The sequence below is a fragment of the Typopeltis vanoorti genome, chromosome 16 (assembly GCF_054136105.1).
Source record: "Typopeltis vanoorti isolate ZY-2024b chromosome 16, IOZ_Tvanoo_1.0, whole genome shotgun sequence".
Classification (NCBI taxonomy): domain Eukaryota; kingdom Metazoa; phylum Arthropoda; class Arachnida; order Uropygi; family Thelyphonidae; genus Typopeltis; species Typopeltis vanoorti.
This window is the reverse complement of record NC_143564.1, coordinates 42713254-42730669: the sequence shown is the minus strand read 5'-3', so window position 1 is coordinate 42730669 and position 17416 is coordinate 42713254. Positions and strand designations below refer to the sequence as shown.

The 17416-nt window shown below is 34.3% G+C and overlaps 1 protein-coding gene across 1 annotated transcript in view; it reads right to left on the bottom strand.

Moving 5' to 3' along the window:
- Pgm2a (phosphoglucomutase 2) overlaps window positions 1–17416 on the bottom strand; it is a 302858-nt gene that overhangs the window by 17696 nt on the left and 267746 nt on the right. Inside the window, exon 14 of the mRNA XM_090406595.1 lies at window positions 11631–11717. Coding sequence (XP_090262721.1) covers window positions 11631–11717 — 87 coding nt within the window. The remainder of the gene's footprint in view (window positions 1–11630; window positions 11718–17416) is intronic.

Here is a 17416-nt window from a genome sequence, read left to right as displayed (position 1 = left end):
CTGCTCATCACCATCTATATTCCTTGGTCTGTAGCAACATCCCACCAAATATCTTGTCTTCTCAAACACCATATACTCTCAAAGCCATTAGTATCATTTTCACTGAGATTCTCCACCCCAAGATCGCAAGATTCATTCATCTCTTATCATGAGTAATACTCCACCACCATATTTACCTTTCCTTTCTTGCCAAAATATGTTATACTCTTTGATATCTATCTTTGTTAGAACAGCCTCCTCAATGCAAACCTTAAAGATGGATCTTCTTATATTCCAATATTTGAATGTACATTTTTCTTAAAATAAAAATATGGGAGCAGCAATTCAATTTTGATCTGAACCCAGCTCAAGTTCTTTTTCCTTTTTTTTGAAGCTCTTCTCAAGTATACTTGCATAAATCTGACTTAGAATACTCAGTACTCAAATTATTATGTAGCTCATGCATTATTTATTTCCTTATTTTAAAGATAAGTACTGTGAAAGTTATACTCCAATCACCTGGAATCTGACTTTCTGAATTACTCAGTGTAACTAGCATAAAACGTTTGAACTTGTATTTGAGCCCTCCTGGTTGAACATCACTACTATACTTACCTTTTCATTCTTCTTTTATATATATATATATATATATATATATATATATCAGCGGCGTCACATGCCCACTTAGGTTGAGTGTGCTGTCACGTGACTTATGCAACCTGTGCTACAAATTCATGTCAATTTGACCATATGATTGCATTTTTATTGATGTATGAAAGTTGTAAGAGTAAATAGCACATCAGCACTCATCTTAATTGGTGGATAACTTTGAATACTTTAATTTATCAATTAATATAATTTTAAATACGAAAAGCACAAAGGTCAAATGAACAGTAGCAATGCTTCACGCATGCACTGTTTATGTGAGAAGCACATAGGGTTAATGCTTTGTGGTGAGATCAGATTATCATTGGTGCATATTAGAGTGAGACATGGATAATTTGAATTTTGATACAATTTTTAAATACAGCCATATAATACACCCAGAAATTGGAAAAAGTAATCACTTGTGAAATTATTATTTTTCTAGACTGAACCAAAGAAAGGCTGAAATAACTCATTTTACTTACAGAGAAGTCCAACCTGCTAAAGCTCTGGCAGAAAATAGGACATTCAGTAGATCATCAACACCATTGTAAATATGGGCAAAAAAGTTATAAATTATTTATAGGAAATTATATATTAAAACCAATATATCTATATAGGTGTCGTAAACATGTCAGTTCACACTTCATGCATGCAAAACAGATGAAACCTAGAAAACAAAAACAGCAACTCATGACAAATAACGTCAATTGGATTGCTTCACACAATAACCAGTCACACCCACTAACGACTTCTGGGTGCTATTGTCTCAGCGCACATCCTGCCTCGACTTCTGGGCCATTTAAAACTACTGGAATGCTAAGAATTTGACACACTGCACCATCTGCATGTCTGTTTAAAGGACTCACAAGTATCAGTATTTGTGACCGCACATCTGGGCTATTAATGCGAATGTGATGCATTGAAAAGGGTCCTCTTCAAGAAGCATTAATATATTGCATTTCATTTTAGGAATCACATGAAACTAGGAAACAATTAGGAGGGAGTCTTTAACAGGAATAAATGCAAAAATATAATATTGGTGATATTGCTGTTCCGTGGGTGTGCACTACATCTCCCCGGAATATTTGCCCCTGATACACACACACAGGAGGGGGGGGGGGGGGCTGAACAGTTCTGATAAATGGTTCCAACATTGTTCTACTTCAATTTCTTCATGGTAATTATCACAACTTTTGAGCACACCCCTGTATATAAAGGTTCAAGCTCTTAAAAACTTTGCAAAGTAACTGCTCAGAAAACCAGAATATCTATCTTCTGTTTTTGTCATCTTTATTTCTCATTTCTTAATTTATAATAAATTTTCATCCATTTCAAACCTTTTTTCAGTCACCGAACATTTTTCTGCCTTTGAGATATTTATATTTTTACCAAAGTGTTTTTGTTCACTTTTTTTTTTTATATACACACACACACACACAGCTTTCTTGTCATTCCTTCAGGATATACACCTACTGACTTGCATGACACGAAATTTTGATATTCTGTCCAGGAGAGTGTCTATCTTATCTTCTATAGTACACAATAAAGTTCCGTTTTTCTAACCTTTCACACAACGAAAGGTTAGAAATCTAAAGGAATCATTAACTGATTCAGCCATGTCTCCGTGGCTGAATCAGTTAATGATTCCTTTAGATTTTGCTAATGGGTTTTCAGATTTGGTTTTTATTTTCAATCTTAAGTACATTCTGTAGTATTTGTATATTTGAGTCGAATCACTTCTAAAAGCCACTCAGCTGATCCTTTTTTAAAACTTTCATGCAAGTTTTTATTTTCAACTATGATATTCATTTTTATTCTATTCAAAACTAAATGGTCATTACATCCTTTTTCAAATCCCCTGTATATGCTGGTATCATGAACCAGTGTGAAGATATCACTGTCAACAATAACATCCAATAAGGCATTACCTACTTCTTGTTCTCTCTATGTGAATTTATGTATATTTATATGTTGGAACATAGTGTTAGTGATGCACAGAAGAATGACCTGAATAGAAATCCATCAAGTACTTGTTATTAGTACTAGCTTTGCTCTTTTCAAATATTCCAAATACATCTGTGTATGGATGGTATTCATTTCCTACTCTATTGTTTTGGTCTCCAAGAAGAGCAAGCTTTCTGTTTTCTTCATGTTAGTGTCCTCTCTAATGACAACATTTATGTTGTCATTAGAGAGGACACCCATCATCTCCTAAAGCTTTCTGTGAGGCCTTGGATTGGGTTATTTTGCAGACAGAACTAAGACTACAAGACCAGCGTATTATGTCTGTGCACAGTCTTCAAATCACTTTGAATCTTTTGCAGAATGATAAACCTCCATGCTTTTCAGGGAGAAAACCTTGTCATCTCTATATGAGACTAGTTAATTTCAGGTGAAAAACCCACATAAAGGTTCACTGCATCCCAGACGTGATTCAAATCTACGTTTTTCATCTGCAGAACTATAAGCAAAAATTAGTCTTGTTTTCCAATTTCCCATCTTGAAATCTGCCCACATCACTCCTGAAACTAGCTCATCTATTGTAATTAGAGTGTAAAATCTCGTATAGAATAAAACTATAAGTATTTTTTTTTCTATGTCAATTTTACATGAGCAATTAAATTACATAAAATACATGTAATTAAAATAATGTATAACTCACTTTACTGTATTAAATCTGGTAACAAATTGTTAGAATATTTAAATAAGAACCACTAGAACTGTAACTAAAATTAAGCTCAGACAGGATTAGGCAAATAGACCTAAGGCTAGCGACAATTGCGAAGGTCACCGGATTATGAGTTTTCCTGCCAAAACCCAACAATAGCGTGGGTGATGGAGAAAACCCTCCAGTAAATCTGGAGGACTTAATTTGAAGAAGGTCGGGAGAATAATATAAAAGGCAGAGATTGAGGGACCAAAGGCTCTCGCTTTGAAGTTTTGTTCCTGTGCCAAGCCTTTTCTGAGGATGGAGTCACGTTCCTGCGAGTAGCAGCTCCGATGAAGATGGGAAGTTTGCTAATAGCAGAGACGGCCTTTTCAAGATATTCCACAGTGAGATTCCCCGATGATCTACTTGTGTGCTGAATCATCGCAGCTGTAACCTAGTGCCCGATCGAAAGTTTTAGCAGGGAAGAAGCGATTAACCCATAAGCCTTTAGGATCTAGGACTGTGTAATGAACTGGCAAGATTGTAAGTAAAATGTTTTATGTAATATCCTAGATTGTGAAGTTCAAATGACGAATGTTGGTTCTGTTATCTATTAGCATAGAAAGTACTAGAGAAGTCGGAAAGCCATACTTCTGTTTGAATGTGAATAGTAGTATATAGATTTCTAAAGATTTGCTAATGTTGTGTAATATTAAAATTGAATGTGGTTTGAGTTTTGCCTTTTTCTGTTAATAACTTGAGTGAAGTTTAAGTGTGTTAAGTTCTATCCAAGTGTCTGAAAAGTTATGTGTACTTATAATTTCTGTGTCTTAAAGCTTGAGCAGAATGCTTAAATGATTGTGTAGAGAATTAGACACGTGATTTGTATTGTCTCCATTGTGCTCTTGTTGTCTTAGTTAGAGCCAGACACGTGATATGTGCTGATTGAACATTGTATATAATTTGTCTTAGAATGAATAAACATGTTTGTTTTGTTAATAGCTTGCCCAATCTTGTTTTGCCAATGCACTGTCTCATAAAAATATCAAACCTATGTGACCTAAGAATAGTAATAGCCACGACTGACTAATTAATTAATAGGAGTTGCTAGATAGAGAGAAATTGAGAGCTATTTTTGTGCTTAGCTGAATGTTCATCTTGTATGCAAGGGAAAGAAAAACAATTCTTTTATGCGATCCTTAATGGCGCAGTCGAAAAAAAATAAAAAATAATTTTTAAGGATCAATACAAGTGAAATACAGCAAGGTAAATTAAGGAATTGTTCCAGCCAGAAGCTTTCCTAAGTCTACACTTTGAGCACGTGAACTAGCATACTTACGGCCTTGGGGGGGGGGGGTAAAACAAAGGTTATAGACTAAAGGATTAAGAATAATTGCAAATTTTGTGCATGAATTAGAAATTGAAGTCTATAGACAGTTTGAACTGACTCAAGCAACTACGATATTAACGGAGTAAGAAGTAAACATACAATTGGCACAGATCAACAAACGAACCAAATACATAAATATGCAAGTAAAAAGTAAAATTAATAATAATAAAAATATTACAAGAGTAAGCAACTTCAGTCATATCTTAACAGGCAACTCTAACATCATCCAAGTTCCTCCTCTCTCATGTGAGGAGACGCTCACACGAGAGAGAAGGGACATGAATAGACTAAGTATTATTTTTTAAAAAAATAATCTAGAAACCTATCAGAATAAAAACATGAAATTTTTCCAGCTACTTTAGGCCTTAAATAAGCAGATTGGTGGCATGGCTAAAGACGATCACAAACATCCATACCCATGATAGGATTTAAATATGCAGCCTGTTGGTTACAGTGCAGGTATGCTAACTGCACAACCAATGAGGCCAGTAAATGTATATGATTTCAATGAATTTGTTATCTAATGCTGTGATGTTACAACAGCGAATTAACTGGAATTATCAAATTCCTGATATGTATACTCAAAGGGGGTATACAGTATATCAGAGTACTAAACAATCAACTTTACATTAGTAATGTGCCATCAACACATCAACAATTTTCCTTCAAATCAATCTGTTATGTATTGGGATTGCAATATTTTCAGATCTTATATTTCGGCCTTCTATGGCACTTCTAAGTGCATCAATCCACCAAACTACTCAGATTTTGTTTTTTATCTGTCTCATCTTGGCAAACACCTATTTTCCTAACCTTTTCTCTACCAAAGTAAATATACCAACTTGGATGGGTCTGTTCACACACTCTTAAATTAGCTGAAATAGTTTACTTGTTCTGTAAGTTCTTTAGTGAGAATGCATTTAAAGTTTTCTATGTTCCTCCTCATTTTCATAGTTTTGGTCTTTTTATTACTATTTTCGTGACATTTTTTTTAGTTAAAGAATATCAGACTTGCGATTACCATATTTGCTGGTGTATAAGATGCACTTTTTTTTCTTTGAAAATAGGTCTGAAAAACAGGGTGCGTCTTATACACCGATACTCAGTTTTTTATTACTTTCATTTCAGGAAATTTTCTCTGTTCCGAGTTACGCGATTTCTCTTGCTTCCTTGCAGTGTGTGAGAGCATTCCAGTCATGTAGAGTTCAGTAGATGTGCACGTTTTCACTGTTGTTGTGAATGACGATAAATTTCTGCTGTTAAATTTTCTCTAAATTTCTTGGTGAATTATGGCTGAAAAACGTCAGCATTGCTACAGTATTGCGTACAAGCTACGTGTGATTGCATATGCTAAAGAACATAGAAACAGGGCTGCAGAGAGGCATTTCGGGCCACCCCAACTGAAAAAATGATAAGAACTTGGAGGAATCAGGAAGAGGATCTAAAAAAAGGAACTCACAGTAAACATAAACCTACGAAGTGGAACTGCAAAATGGCCAGATCTTGAGGAGAACTGAATACTTGGACTTTCAGTGTCTACAAAAATGATTATTCATCAAACGAAAGCGATAGCCACTAAAAGAGGGATCGCCAACTTTACTGGATCAGCATTATGGTGTTCAAGATTCATGAAGAGAAACCAGCTATGTATGTGGACTAAAACAAAAATATCACAAAAGATGCAAGCTGAATATGAAGAAAAAATTATTGAATTTCATTGATTTGTCATTAATGCAAGGAAACAACACAATTTTGAACTTGCGCAAATAGGAAACATGGACAAGGTTCCGCTGACTTTTGATGTGCCCTCAAACAAAATTGTAGATTCCAAGGGCACACAAGGTGTTACAGTTAAAACTTTGGGGCATGAAAAAACTCACTACACAGTTGTTTATCCTGCTTTGCTGATTGGACAAAATTGCCGCCACTATTGATTTTTAAAAGGAAGACGCTACCCAAAGAAAAACTGCTTAAAGGAGTGTTTGTACATGTTCACGCAAAAGGCTGGATGGATGGAGAAGGATTAAAGTTATAAATAGATAAAATTTGGTCTAGGAACCCTGGTGGACTGTTGAAGAAGCCTGCCCTGCTAGTATGGGATCAGTTTCATTCTCACAGAACAGAAGATTCTGTGAGATAAAAATAAACTCAAGGAATTGAAAACTAAGCTAGCTGTAATTCTGTAATGACAATTTTGTTTGAGGGCACATCAGGAGGTCTAACCAGTTAGCTTCAACCTTCAGATGTCTGTATTAATAAACTATTTAAGGGATTTATGAAGGAGAAGTGGAACAGTTGAATGCAGTCTTCAGATTTTGAGGTTATGCCATCAGGAAGAAGCCTAGCATTTAGCAAGTTTGTCAGTGGGTCAAAGCTTCATGGGATGCTGTAAAAACTGAGACAGTGGCTAAATCATTTAAGAAGTGTGGCATTAGTAATGCATTGGATGATACAAAGGACAATTTGTTGTAGGAGGAGTCAGATTCTGATTTAGAAGAGGTTTCAAGTGTCCCTTCATTTAGCTCTGGAGATGAATTTCTGGGTTTTCACAAAGAAGATTAAAAGGTGGGTACTCTTTCCTAGTTAGATTAGGTATTTGTTGAAAGTAGACCTACTTATTACTTTATATTTGAAATACTGTAAATTCATTATTATATTCAGCGATAAAGTTTTTTTCCTAAAAAATGTGTAAAAAAAAGGGGTACGTCTTATATGCCAGCAACTATGGTAGTTTGTTTAGAAACACACGATTTGAATAAAGTAAAGAGCCAATTCTGATAGTAGGTTTAATGACACCTTTTTTCATAAAGTGATCCATGTAGATGAATAAGAGTGGAGATAGTGTGAATCCTTGTCTTATACCTGATTTAAATCAAACTATCTTCCTATATTTCCTTCAATTCTAATTGCCGACTTACTACTAAAATATAGACTATATGAGGTGGTATCAAAAAGTTTCGAGACTAGGTTTGTAACATGCTAACAGATGGCAGCACAAGGCTGCATGCACAGTCACAGGGAGAACCTACCTTCATAAGTCAGTGTGCCAAAAGACATCATCCTGTGTACATCGGGAGCTGTCCAACTGATGCTATTCTGACCATCTGCGTTACCATATCTGCGATTTCATCATGGATAACAAGTTAGAACAAAGAGCAAAAGTGAAATTCTGCATGAAACTGGGCAAATCTGCCAGAGACGTTTGACATGATTCGGCAAGTTTATGGCGATGCTGCAATGAGTCGTTCGAGGTGTTTTGAGTGGCATGCGTGCTTCAAGAGCGGAAGAACGTCACTGGAAGACGATGAGAGATCAGGAAGACCTTCAACGAGCTCAACCCCCAAAAATGTCGAAACCATTCAGCAACTTGTGCATGAGGATGTCGGAGAACACTCCACAACATTGTTCTGTATGACACAACTGTCGGTGTGTCATACAGAACAGTCCAGGCAATCCTCACGTCTGATTTGAGCATGCACCGTGTTGCTTCCAAGTTTGTCCCCAAGCTGCTGATCCAGGAGCAGAACACCGCGTCAAAGTCTGCTAAGAATTCTGTCAGCATGCAGTGGATGACCCATCCTTCATGTCGAGGATCATTACCAGTAATGAAACTTGGGTGTACGGGTACGATCCTGAGACGAAGCAACAATCTTCACAGTGGAAGAGCCCATCATCTCCACGACTGAAAAAGGTGAGGCAGGTCCACAGCTCAATCAAGTGCATGCTCATCGTCTTTTTTGACATTAGCGGCATTGTGCATTGAGAATTCGTACTCAAGGGCCATACCATCAATAGCGAGTTCTACTGCCAGGTTTTAAGGCGTCTGAGGAAGGACATTCGGCAAAAGCGACCAGATCTGTGGCGCGCGAAAAACTGGATGCTCCACGACGACAATGCACCCTGTCACTGAGCTCTCCTCACATGCGAGTTTCTCGCCAGAAACAACATGATCTCACTTCCACACCCACCCTACTCGCCAGATTTGGCTCCTGCAGATTTCACCCTCTTCCCAAAGATGAAGATCCAGCTCAGAGGTCACCGTTTTGACACCACTGCAGAGATCCAGCGTAAATTGCAGAAGGTGCTTGACATGCTTCAAAAAGAAGACTTCCAGGACACATTCCAGAAGTGGCAAGAATGCTGTATTGATATGCAAGGGGACTATTTTGAAGGTGATAGTGTGTAAACTTAGATAAATAAAGTAATTTCTCGTAAACAGAGCTAGCCTCGAAACTTTTTGATACCACTTCGTATATTGCTCTGTCTAATGTTCAATTTACACCATATAACTGTAGACTGAAACAACAAACAACGAACGGTTGAAAAACCCGAGTTTTTCAAAAGTTCACATATCTTCTTAACCTCACCAATAATTCTCCTGCATCTCTACCCCCACATTTTCCAATCCCCCTTATTTTCAATCCTACTTCCTTCCATTAACAGCAGATGAGCGTATATCGGCACATGCGGGGATGCCTCTGAATAAGAAGACAGCCAGCAACATCCTACAAAGGTATGTCTGAATTATTCCTCCTATATATTTTTCATATATCTGTTTATATAAAACATCAGTAATGCTCTAAAATTTGAATAAAAAACCAATGCCATTATAAAAGGGGCACTCCTAAATAAAAATAGACTAAATAGTCATAAAAATAACATTTACTTAGAGGAGTAATATGGGAATTTTCCATGAAATACCTAAAATAAACTATTTTTTTGAATATGTAGTTACAATAAATTAAAAACAACATTGATTATTAGTGAAGGTTGATGTTGTTTAATGTTCAATATGCAACATCTGTACAACACAAAAAATAGAAAATGTATCTAAGCAGTAAACAGCAATGATACACCATCTCTGCTAAGTGAAACTGTTTAGCATGAGTGGAGACTAGACATGGTTGAGTGTTCAATATTTCAGTGAACTTCTGGCTGCAAGTTTTTTTTTTTTTTTTTTTTTTTTTTGGCTCTTACCCATGAAGGATTTATCTGTAAACTTATAGTACATTTGTACCGTGGGCAGATATGGATCCCCCCCCCACCCCATTTTATACATATGTTTACATAATCCAGAAAAATTGCTCTCGAGGCCAAACATGGAATTTTTTCAAACCTCTTCAGGCCTCCAATAAGTGAGATGGTTGTCTCACACCCGATGGAGAAATTCATGTCACATCTAAAGATGATCACAAACCTCCATGCTCACAGGGGAATGTGGACATAGATGTTTGTAATGTGTCTCCAGTGTGTTGGTTGGAGAGCAGATACAATAATCACTTGGCCAATCAAGCTGATTTGCTGCCAAATAACATTAAATTTCTCCCCAGCTATGTAGAAGGCTGAGCTAAATTTACCCTTGCTTTTTCGATCCAATTCATTTGTGAAAAACCATCATTAAGTAAGCTGTCATAAATAGAATCCTCATTCTCATATGCTCATTGTAATGAATTTGGGTGGCATTCATGGAAAGACAATATAAAATAAACCTTAAGATAATGCTTATTGTAGAACAGAACCAGTTAAACATGAATCATGTTTAATCGTTCATTTTTAGCCTTCTGCATTCTCGATTGCAGAAGGCTAAAAATGTCACTGCTTTTCTTCTAATAAGGATACTGCATCCTCCATCCTCAAATTCAAGGACATTTTTGAGGGAATAAATATATATTGCACTATAAATAATTTTAAACTGCCAATACATGAAGAGTAACTGCTTTAACCACAGGCTTCCCCTCTGTTCACCTGGAAAGTGATCTGAGCAGAGATTCAAGATGTTTTATATATAATGCAATATTTTGTGAACTAAAATGCAATCACTGGTTAAAAAATAAGCTCTTGATTTATTTAATAGAAATCATTTATACTCAGCTGTGCACTATGGTTGCAGTCAGTTGGTAATCTCAGATAGAAGGATATGCACATCCCATTTTCCTCAATTCAGTGGGCCTACATTTTATACATTCATAAAAAAAAAAAAAAAATTACTAGTCACAGTAGCAAGGGATCATAAAGAAAGCAGTTATAAACTGGTGGTCTTCTGTATGTGCTCTTTCCCTGTACATCCTTAACAAGTGCCCCCTTTATATCCCACACACACACAGAGTATATTTTATAAACTTCTGGCTTCTTTAACAACAGATTAAATAAATATTATAGCAGAATTGGTTGACACTGTGTGGAGGATTGATGGCAACTTTTGTGTTTGTATGTCCCAAGACATGGCCTATTCTGTTGGCCATATTTTACAGATAAAGTATATTTTGTTGTTATACTGGACAGAAGGAATGTTTGGTAGTATTTGAAGAGTCAGTGTCTGGTAAGAAGAGCTCATAACAATAATACTTCCATCTTCGGTGCATTTTTCTTTTGTTAAAATATCTATACACTTACATGAAATAATACAGTATGGAAACAGTGTCAATAACAAGGTTTTCAGAACAAGTCTTGACTTAAACCTTAGTTCACAGTGTTCAAACCAGTTTTAAATTATGGATCTGAGGGTTGGATTAGAAATTAAGTACTTATAGTTGATCAATAGATTTTTATAATATCAAACTGGCACTGAAATACTGAAAAATATTTTTTTATGCATGAAATGAAACCTTGTCATTTTGTTAATATGAAATTAACAGTTCCATAACTGTCTGTTAATTACAAAATGTCTGCCCCTAGGTAAGAAAGGAAAAGCATTGTTATATGCCAAATATTACATAGTTTCTAGGAAAGTCTAGAAACTATGTAATCTACTATACTGAAACTTAAATTCGATGTTTTACAGTAGTGTCCAGCAAAAAACAACCATAATTTTCGAGATATGAAGCTTTGAAAAATTATATCTAAAAACTGAGATGTGAAAAAATATTGTGTATGTGTCGGGGGGGGGATAGCATATGCAGTGATAAACATATTAAAAAGGTACATTGTATATCACTTGAAACAGAAAATAGTATTATAACTTACAGCTTTATTATCAGGTTGTGTGTTATCATAACCAGTTGTCAAATCTCTGACACCTTGCACTTTATAAGCTCCTAAAGATAAGGGATACTGCAATAAAACAATTTAATTAGAAAATTACAGCAAATAGAAATGAAATGCAGAATTCTAACATTGAGAAGAAAGAAAGCTAACTATATAACAATATCTCAAATAGTGCAGTTAATAACACATACCAAAAATATTAAGTACTAACAGAAACCATACTGAGTTAACAGAGCATTAATATAACAAATCTCAGTGTGATGCATTCCAAACATTTATGTTTCATTGGCCATTAATGTTCTTTATATTTCTTTTCTCGCTCATAATTGCATATAAAAGGGATAATGAGCTGCATATAAACAGTTTGTAACCTTTTACAAATGATAAAGCTAATTTTTCATTTCATTAGTGCATACACATTACATTTTATCACAGCCACCTCTACAATTAAAAGTAGTTTCAGTCCTGCATCTAAAATTAACTACATCTTCAAAATTTTACCTGTATTTATCTCTTTCCATTTTTATTTTGTTATCTTAAATCATTCTAAACTTTCAGGATTTCAAAAGTTCCAAATGTAACTTCTGTTAAATCAATTAAAATTATCTTTAGAATTTTATTTGTCAGTTCATCCAGGTTTACATATTCTTGACTCATTCTATCAAACTGTAGCACTTATTTTTATAACTCCTTACCTCTAACTTATGTGACACTATAAACTTTATAGAGAAATAGAACAGATAAGCAGAAAAACATAAGAAAACAGGAAAAATCTACAGTGTTCATTTAATGAACAATACATAATTACTTCATGCTGTTAATCAACAGCACCATTTCAGCAGTTATTAAAAAACTAAGGAAAAAAATGCCATACATCAAAAGCCGTGTATTTCATATCTTAACATATCAGTTTTTATCAGTTTTTTCCTGTATTATTTATTTTCCAAGCACCGTATGTTCATCTTATTAATCTGAAATTTCCATTTGCCTTTATTACAATGACTTCTGAAATGAGAAAGTTTAAAACTTGAAAAACATAACCCATGGTTATTTTATTTATTTATTTTTGAATAGCAATATTTCACATCAATCACAAAAAATTATTTAGAAAATTGTCGAGGGAAAAAAGATACAAGTCCTCAACTTTCAGTTCTATTTATGGTGAATTAGTAAATGACATAGGATATCTACTAAGGGAATATGATCTGTACAATGCAATCATGCTCATCAAATTTTGTTTCATCTAGACTAGCTGAGTGGCTATAAGTGTCATATGAAACAAAATTGGAAAATGTATGCATCATATGATTTAGAAATCAGTTAATTTGAATTATGATAAGAATGCTACAGTGGAAAACTATGCTTCCATAATTGCAAGATTTTATTTCTCTTTACAAGTGTTCATGGAAAATTATGCTTTTTAATATCCTCTCCCACCACCACACACCTAATCAATCACAGAGATAAGAGAAGCATTTTGCTAAGTAAATGATATCTTGTGACATCAAAGTCTGTGTTCACAGTTTTACTTTGATGCCAGTATTTGTGCCAAAAATTAGGCTTTCATAATTATTTCAACTTGATCTACCTTTTAAAATGTCCAAAATGAAAAGTTCTAGTGCTGACAATGTTTCTAGCTCTAACATTAAGAAATGAAGAAGCAGTCATTTCTTTGAAAATTACTTCTCATCAACAGAACAGAATTTTGTGCAGGAAAGTTGTAAACCATGCTAAGGTTATTAATCATAATCATAATAACAGTATGCATCTTCTTGTGAAACATTCAGTGGCATGTGCTACTGGAACCAAATGGTATTCAGTTTGATAGCAAATGAAAATTGTGTGCATGACCCATTATGCAGCAAGACAAACATAGTTTGATGAACTGATTAATATACACTACTTACAAGTTCATGAGGATCCATATCATTAACAAAACAGCTAAGTTATTGAAAAAAAAAAAATAAAAAGAGTCTTTTTGGTGCTTGAAGAATAATTTAGTGTCTCTTTCCAGAGGATTCTGATCTTACAATTTAGAAGCCAAAGTTATGATGCTGACAAATTTATTGCACAGACAATCACTCAGGAAATTCAGTGGATCAATAACATACTGCTTTGCCCCATCAGTAAGTCACGATGAGTTTGTTCATTATATATCACTTTAAATTTCCTCATCTGAACAAACATTTCCAGTAGCCCCTGATCTGGTAAAGTGTTCAGTATCAATGTTATCTATGTTTGTTAAATGGACTTTTAATTTCTCCATATGATTGGAACGGTGAACAGTAATACAGCACATATGAGATATCGCCGTGTCCTGATCTCACCATCTTACAACCTCTTTCTTTCTCCTTTGAGATTTAAATGTTAACGTTCTTCAATAAGAAAATCCACCCATGATACAAAAAGTGTTTTGGATAGATAACACATTTATGATAATCCTGAATGCACTGGATGAAAAAAAATAAACATATTAATTAAAATAAAAATACTATCTTCTATGGATAGTTTTACAATTTGTTAGTCTATTTCTTCTAATGGTTCCAAAAGAGTAGATTCTTTGATTTTAAGGTATAATGCTACCTAGTTGTAAAACAATGTTTGCAGTTGCTTCAACTGGCTGATTAAGTAGAGAGGAGTACGTAGACAATTGGCTATGCTGTGCATTGGTTGCATTTTATGACTTACATGCATTGTAATGCTACAACTTTTACAGTATTGTCAATTGGCAACATAATGCATTTAAGGATTAAGAAGAAAAATACAGGATTCACTGGACAAATTCAAGTCACTAACTGAAAATCAACATGTAAGGTACCTGTTACAAATACGAATGTGTTCTAAACATATATGTAAACAGTAATATCCAGAATCATGCAAATCAAAGACTGATCTGGTTGGCCGAGTGGTTAATGTATCTGCTCTCTAATCAACAAACTGTGGTGTGGGTTTTCAAATCCTGCAATGGCATGGATGTTTGTGATTGTCTTTAGGTGGGAGATAAATTTTATTGCCTGATGCAAGACAACCACTTATTGTAGGTCTGAAGAGGCTCGAAAAAGTTATGTTATATGCTCTAGAACAGGATTTGTGGACTAACAAATAAATTTTATTAAAAAATAAATAAAAATACAAAAACTCAATTGAAATAGAAAAAAAAAATTCTTATAAGCCCAGCCCACTCACAGTAAGAATGTACTATAGAGGTTTACAAATAACCTTTCGTGGGTGGGAGCCACATAAGTAGCAGATCCTTATCCTTTCTGATTTTTTTTTTTTTTTTTTGAATCACTTGTTTCACAAAATAAAAACTGTCATTATTTCACCAAGCAACTTTGGTGACAGAAAAAATTTTATTTTAACTTTTAAAAATCAGCATAAAATGCACATAATTTACCTAAAAACCTTCTATGAAAAGTTTGTTGACCAGTAGTCAATGAAACATTTCTTTGCTTTAAATGTGCATCTCATCCATGAAGGATGAACTCATCATACATTAGTACTGTTGGTTGAGCTAACGACAAAGTAGAAGCCCTACATTACCAAAATCTAACTATTTCAAACCATCTCAGGCGATCCAATAAACAAGTGGTGGCCTCACATTGATGATGTCAGTGTTGAAAATTAGTCATGAAATTTGTACATCTAAAGACAAACACAAACATCCATGTTCAAAATAACATTCAAACCCACAGACTACTGGTTGGAAAGTGGAAGCACTATCCAACAAGATTAGCAACAAAATGTTTATTTGAAGATGAATTTTCTTTTAAATAGTTTTAATGGAACATGTGTACAAGACATATTTAAATAACTTTTGCTGCTTACATATGTAACAAAAATATATAGAATTTTATTCAAAAACTAACATATTTCATCCAATGATATATGGACATCATCAGGGTGAGAGACCATTAACTATGTTCAAAACATGTATCGCAATAATGAGTCGTAAATTATGTGCATACTAATTTGTGTCTCAATTGTAGCTGAAATATGCAATTACTATTCAAAGGAACAACTGTAAAAAAGTTGTCTAGAGAAAATAATTTAAAAAAATTATGAACAATTAATAGTGATAATTTCTCAAAAACCAAAAGATTAGCATGCAATCTGAACGGCTGAGATTCAAATGATTTTCTAGTGTTTCACATGTTTCAAGGAAAAGACTATCAAATTTACCTGGAAAGAAGACATTTTGTCTGATTCCATAGTGTGAGAAGCAAGGCCACACTTGTCAGATTCCAAAATTGTAACATACTCTTAATGTCCTTCAAAAAACTTTCTTAACTTTCAAAATATGAGGAAAACATTTTTTCACTGGCAAAGTCTAGAGCCCTAGAAGGCACATCCCTGGGTGGAAGATAGTGGAATGCTTCTCAGATATGAGTGGTAGGAGGGAAATGAAATACCACTCGTGGACAAACTGGCAAAGAAACTTTAAAATGTTTCAAAACTTACCAGAAAGCTTATAAGAATATAACCTTCTGTACAGGAGTTTGGTGTTTGCACTACTTAAAAGATACAAGCTCTCAAAACTGGACATAAGAACACATGGAATTAACAGACATAATCACATTGGCTTTATAGGCCTCAACTGCTTTGGCTATAAATCCACACAATATAAAACACAGGATGATTTTCAGTCTTTTCATATAATCTCTTCATGGCAGATTTTTGGTACATGCTGATAGTATAATTAGTAACCGATATAGCCATCTTTATTAATGCATAAATCATGTTTCACTGGCATGACGGCTGTTTCAAATAGTTGGTTCTCATCAGGACTAGATAGAAACCTAGAGAGAGCAAAAATACTCTCAATACCTTGTCAGCTAAACTAAAGCCTTTTGACTATACCTAAGTAATTTTTCATGTACCTACTGAGAGTTCAATTATGTGTATACTAAACAAACAAAAGTTTCACAAAACAGTGTGGCCTTACTACTAATGACAAAATAAAAACAAATACATAAGTTTTTATCAAACATGAATTTTAATAACATTTAAATGAAACACAGGGAAAAAAAAGCAACCAAAGCAGAAATTAGGAAATATATTTAAGGCCACAGGTGTGGTTATCATAAAACATGAAAGTTCATGAATAAACAGATTTTTGTTTACTGCTGGTATTTTTTTTTTGAAATGAAAATGTTACTGAATAGTGATAAACATCTCCCTCCCTCCTCCAAAAGACATCATATGTAAATACAAGAAAAACAAGTAGCTTTACTGCACCACCTAAATACAATACAGAGACAATTGGTCTTTGTACTATATGTGACTACAATTAGTGTAAACCGGAGACAAATGGAACGAAAAGGAATCCTAAGCTGCATTATGATAAACAACCCCCCTTCCCCTAACACTATACATCATCACTAATACTAATTTTACAATAAAAATTTAATCAAAAAAAAAAAAAAAAAAAAAAAAAAAAAAAAAAAAAAAAAACAGCATGCCATATGTATTTAAAGCTTTGTAAAAATGTACCTGCTTAATGCAGGGACAACATACCACAAGCAAGTTCCCCCTTGAAGCGAAACATGTGAGGTGTGACACTGTCTGGCGTGAATGTGTTAAAGCTATGAAATCTGTGAGATACACTATTATTATATTTCATTTTAAAAAATGTCAGTTGCGACCCCGCTAAACAGTTTCGAGTCCTTCTAACAGGAAACTGAGAAACACTGATCTATCATCTATATGATATACTAAAATTAAAAATTATAAAAAAAAGTGAGACATTTTCTGCTTCAAAATTT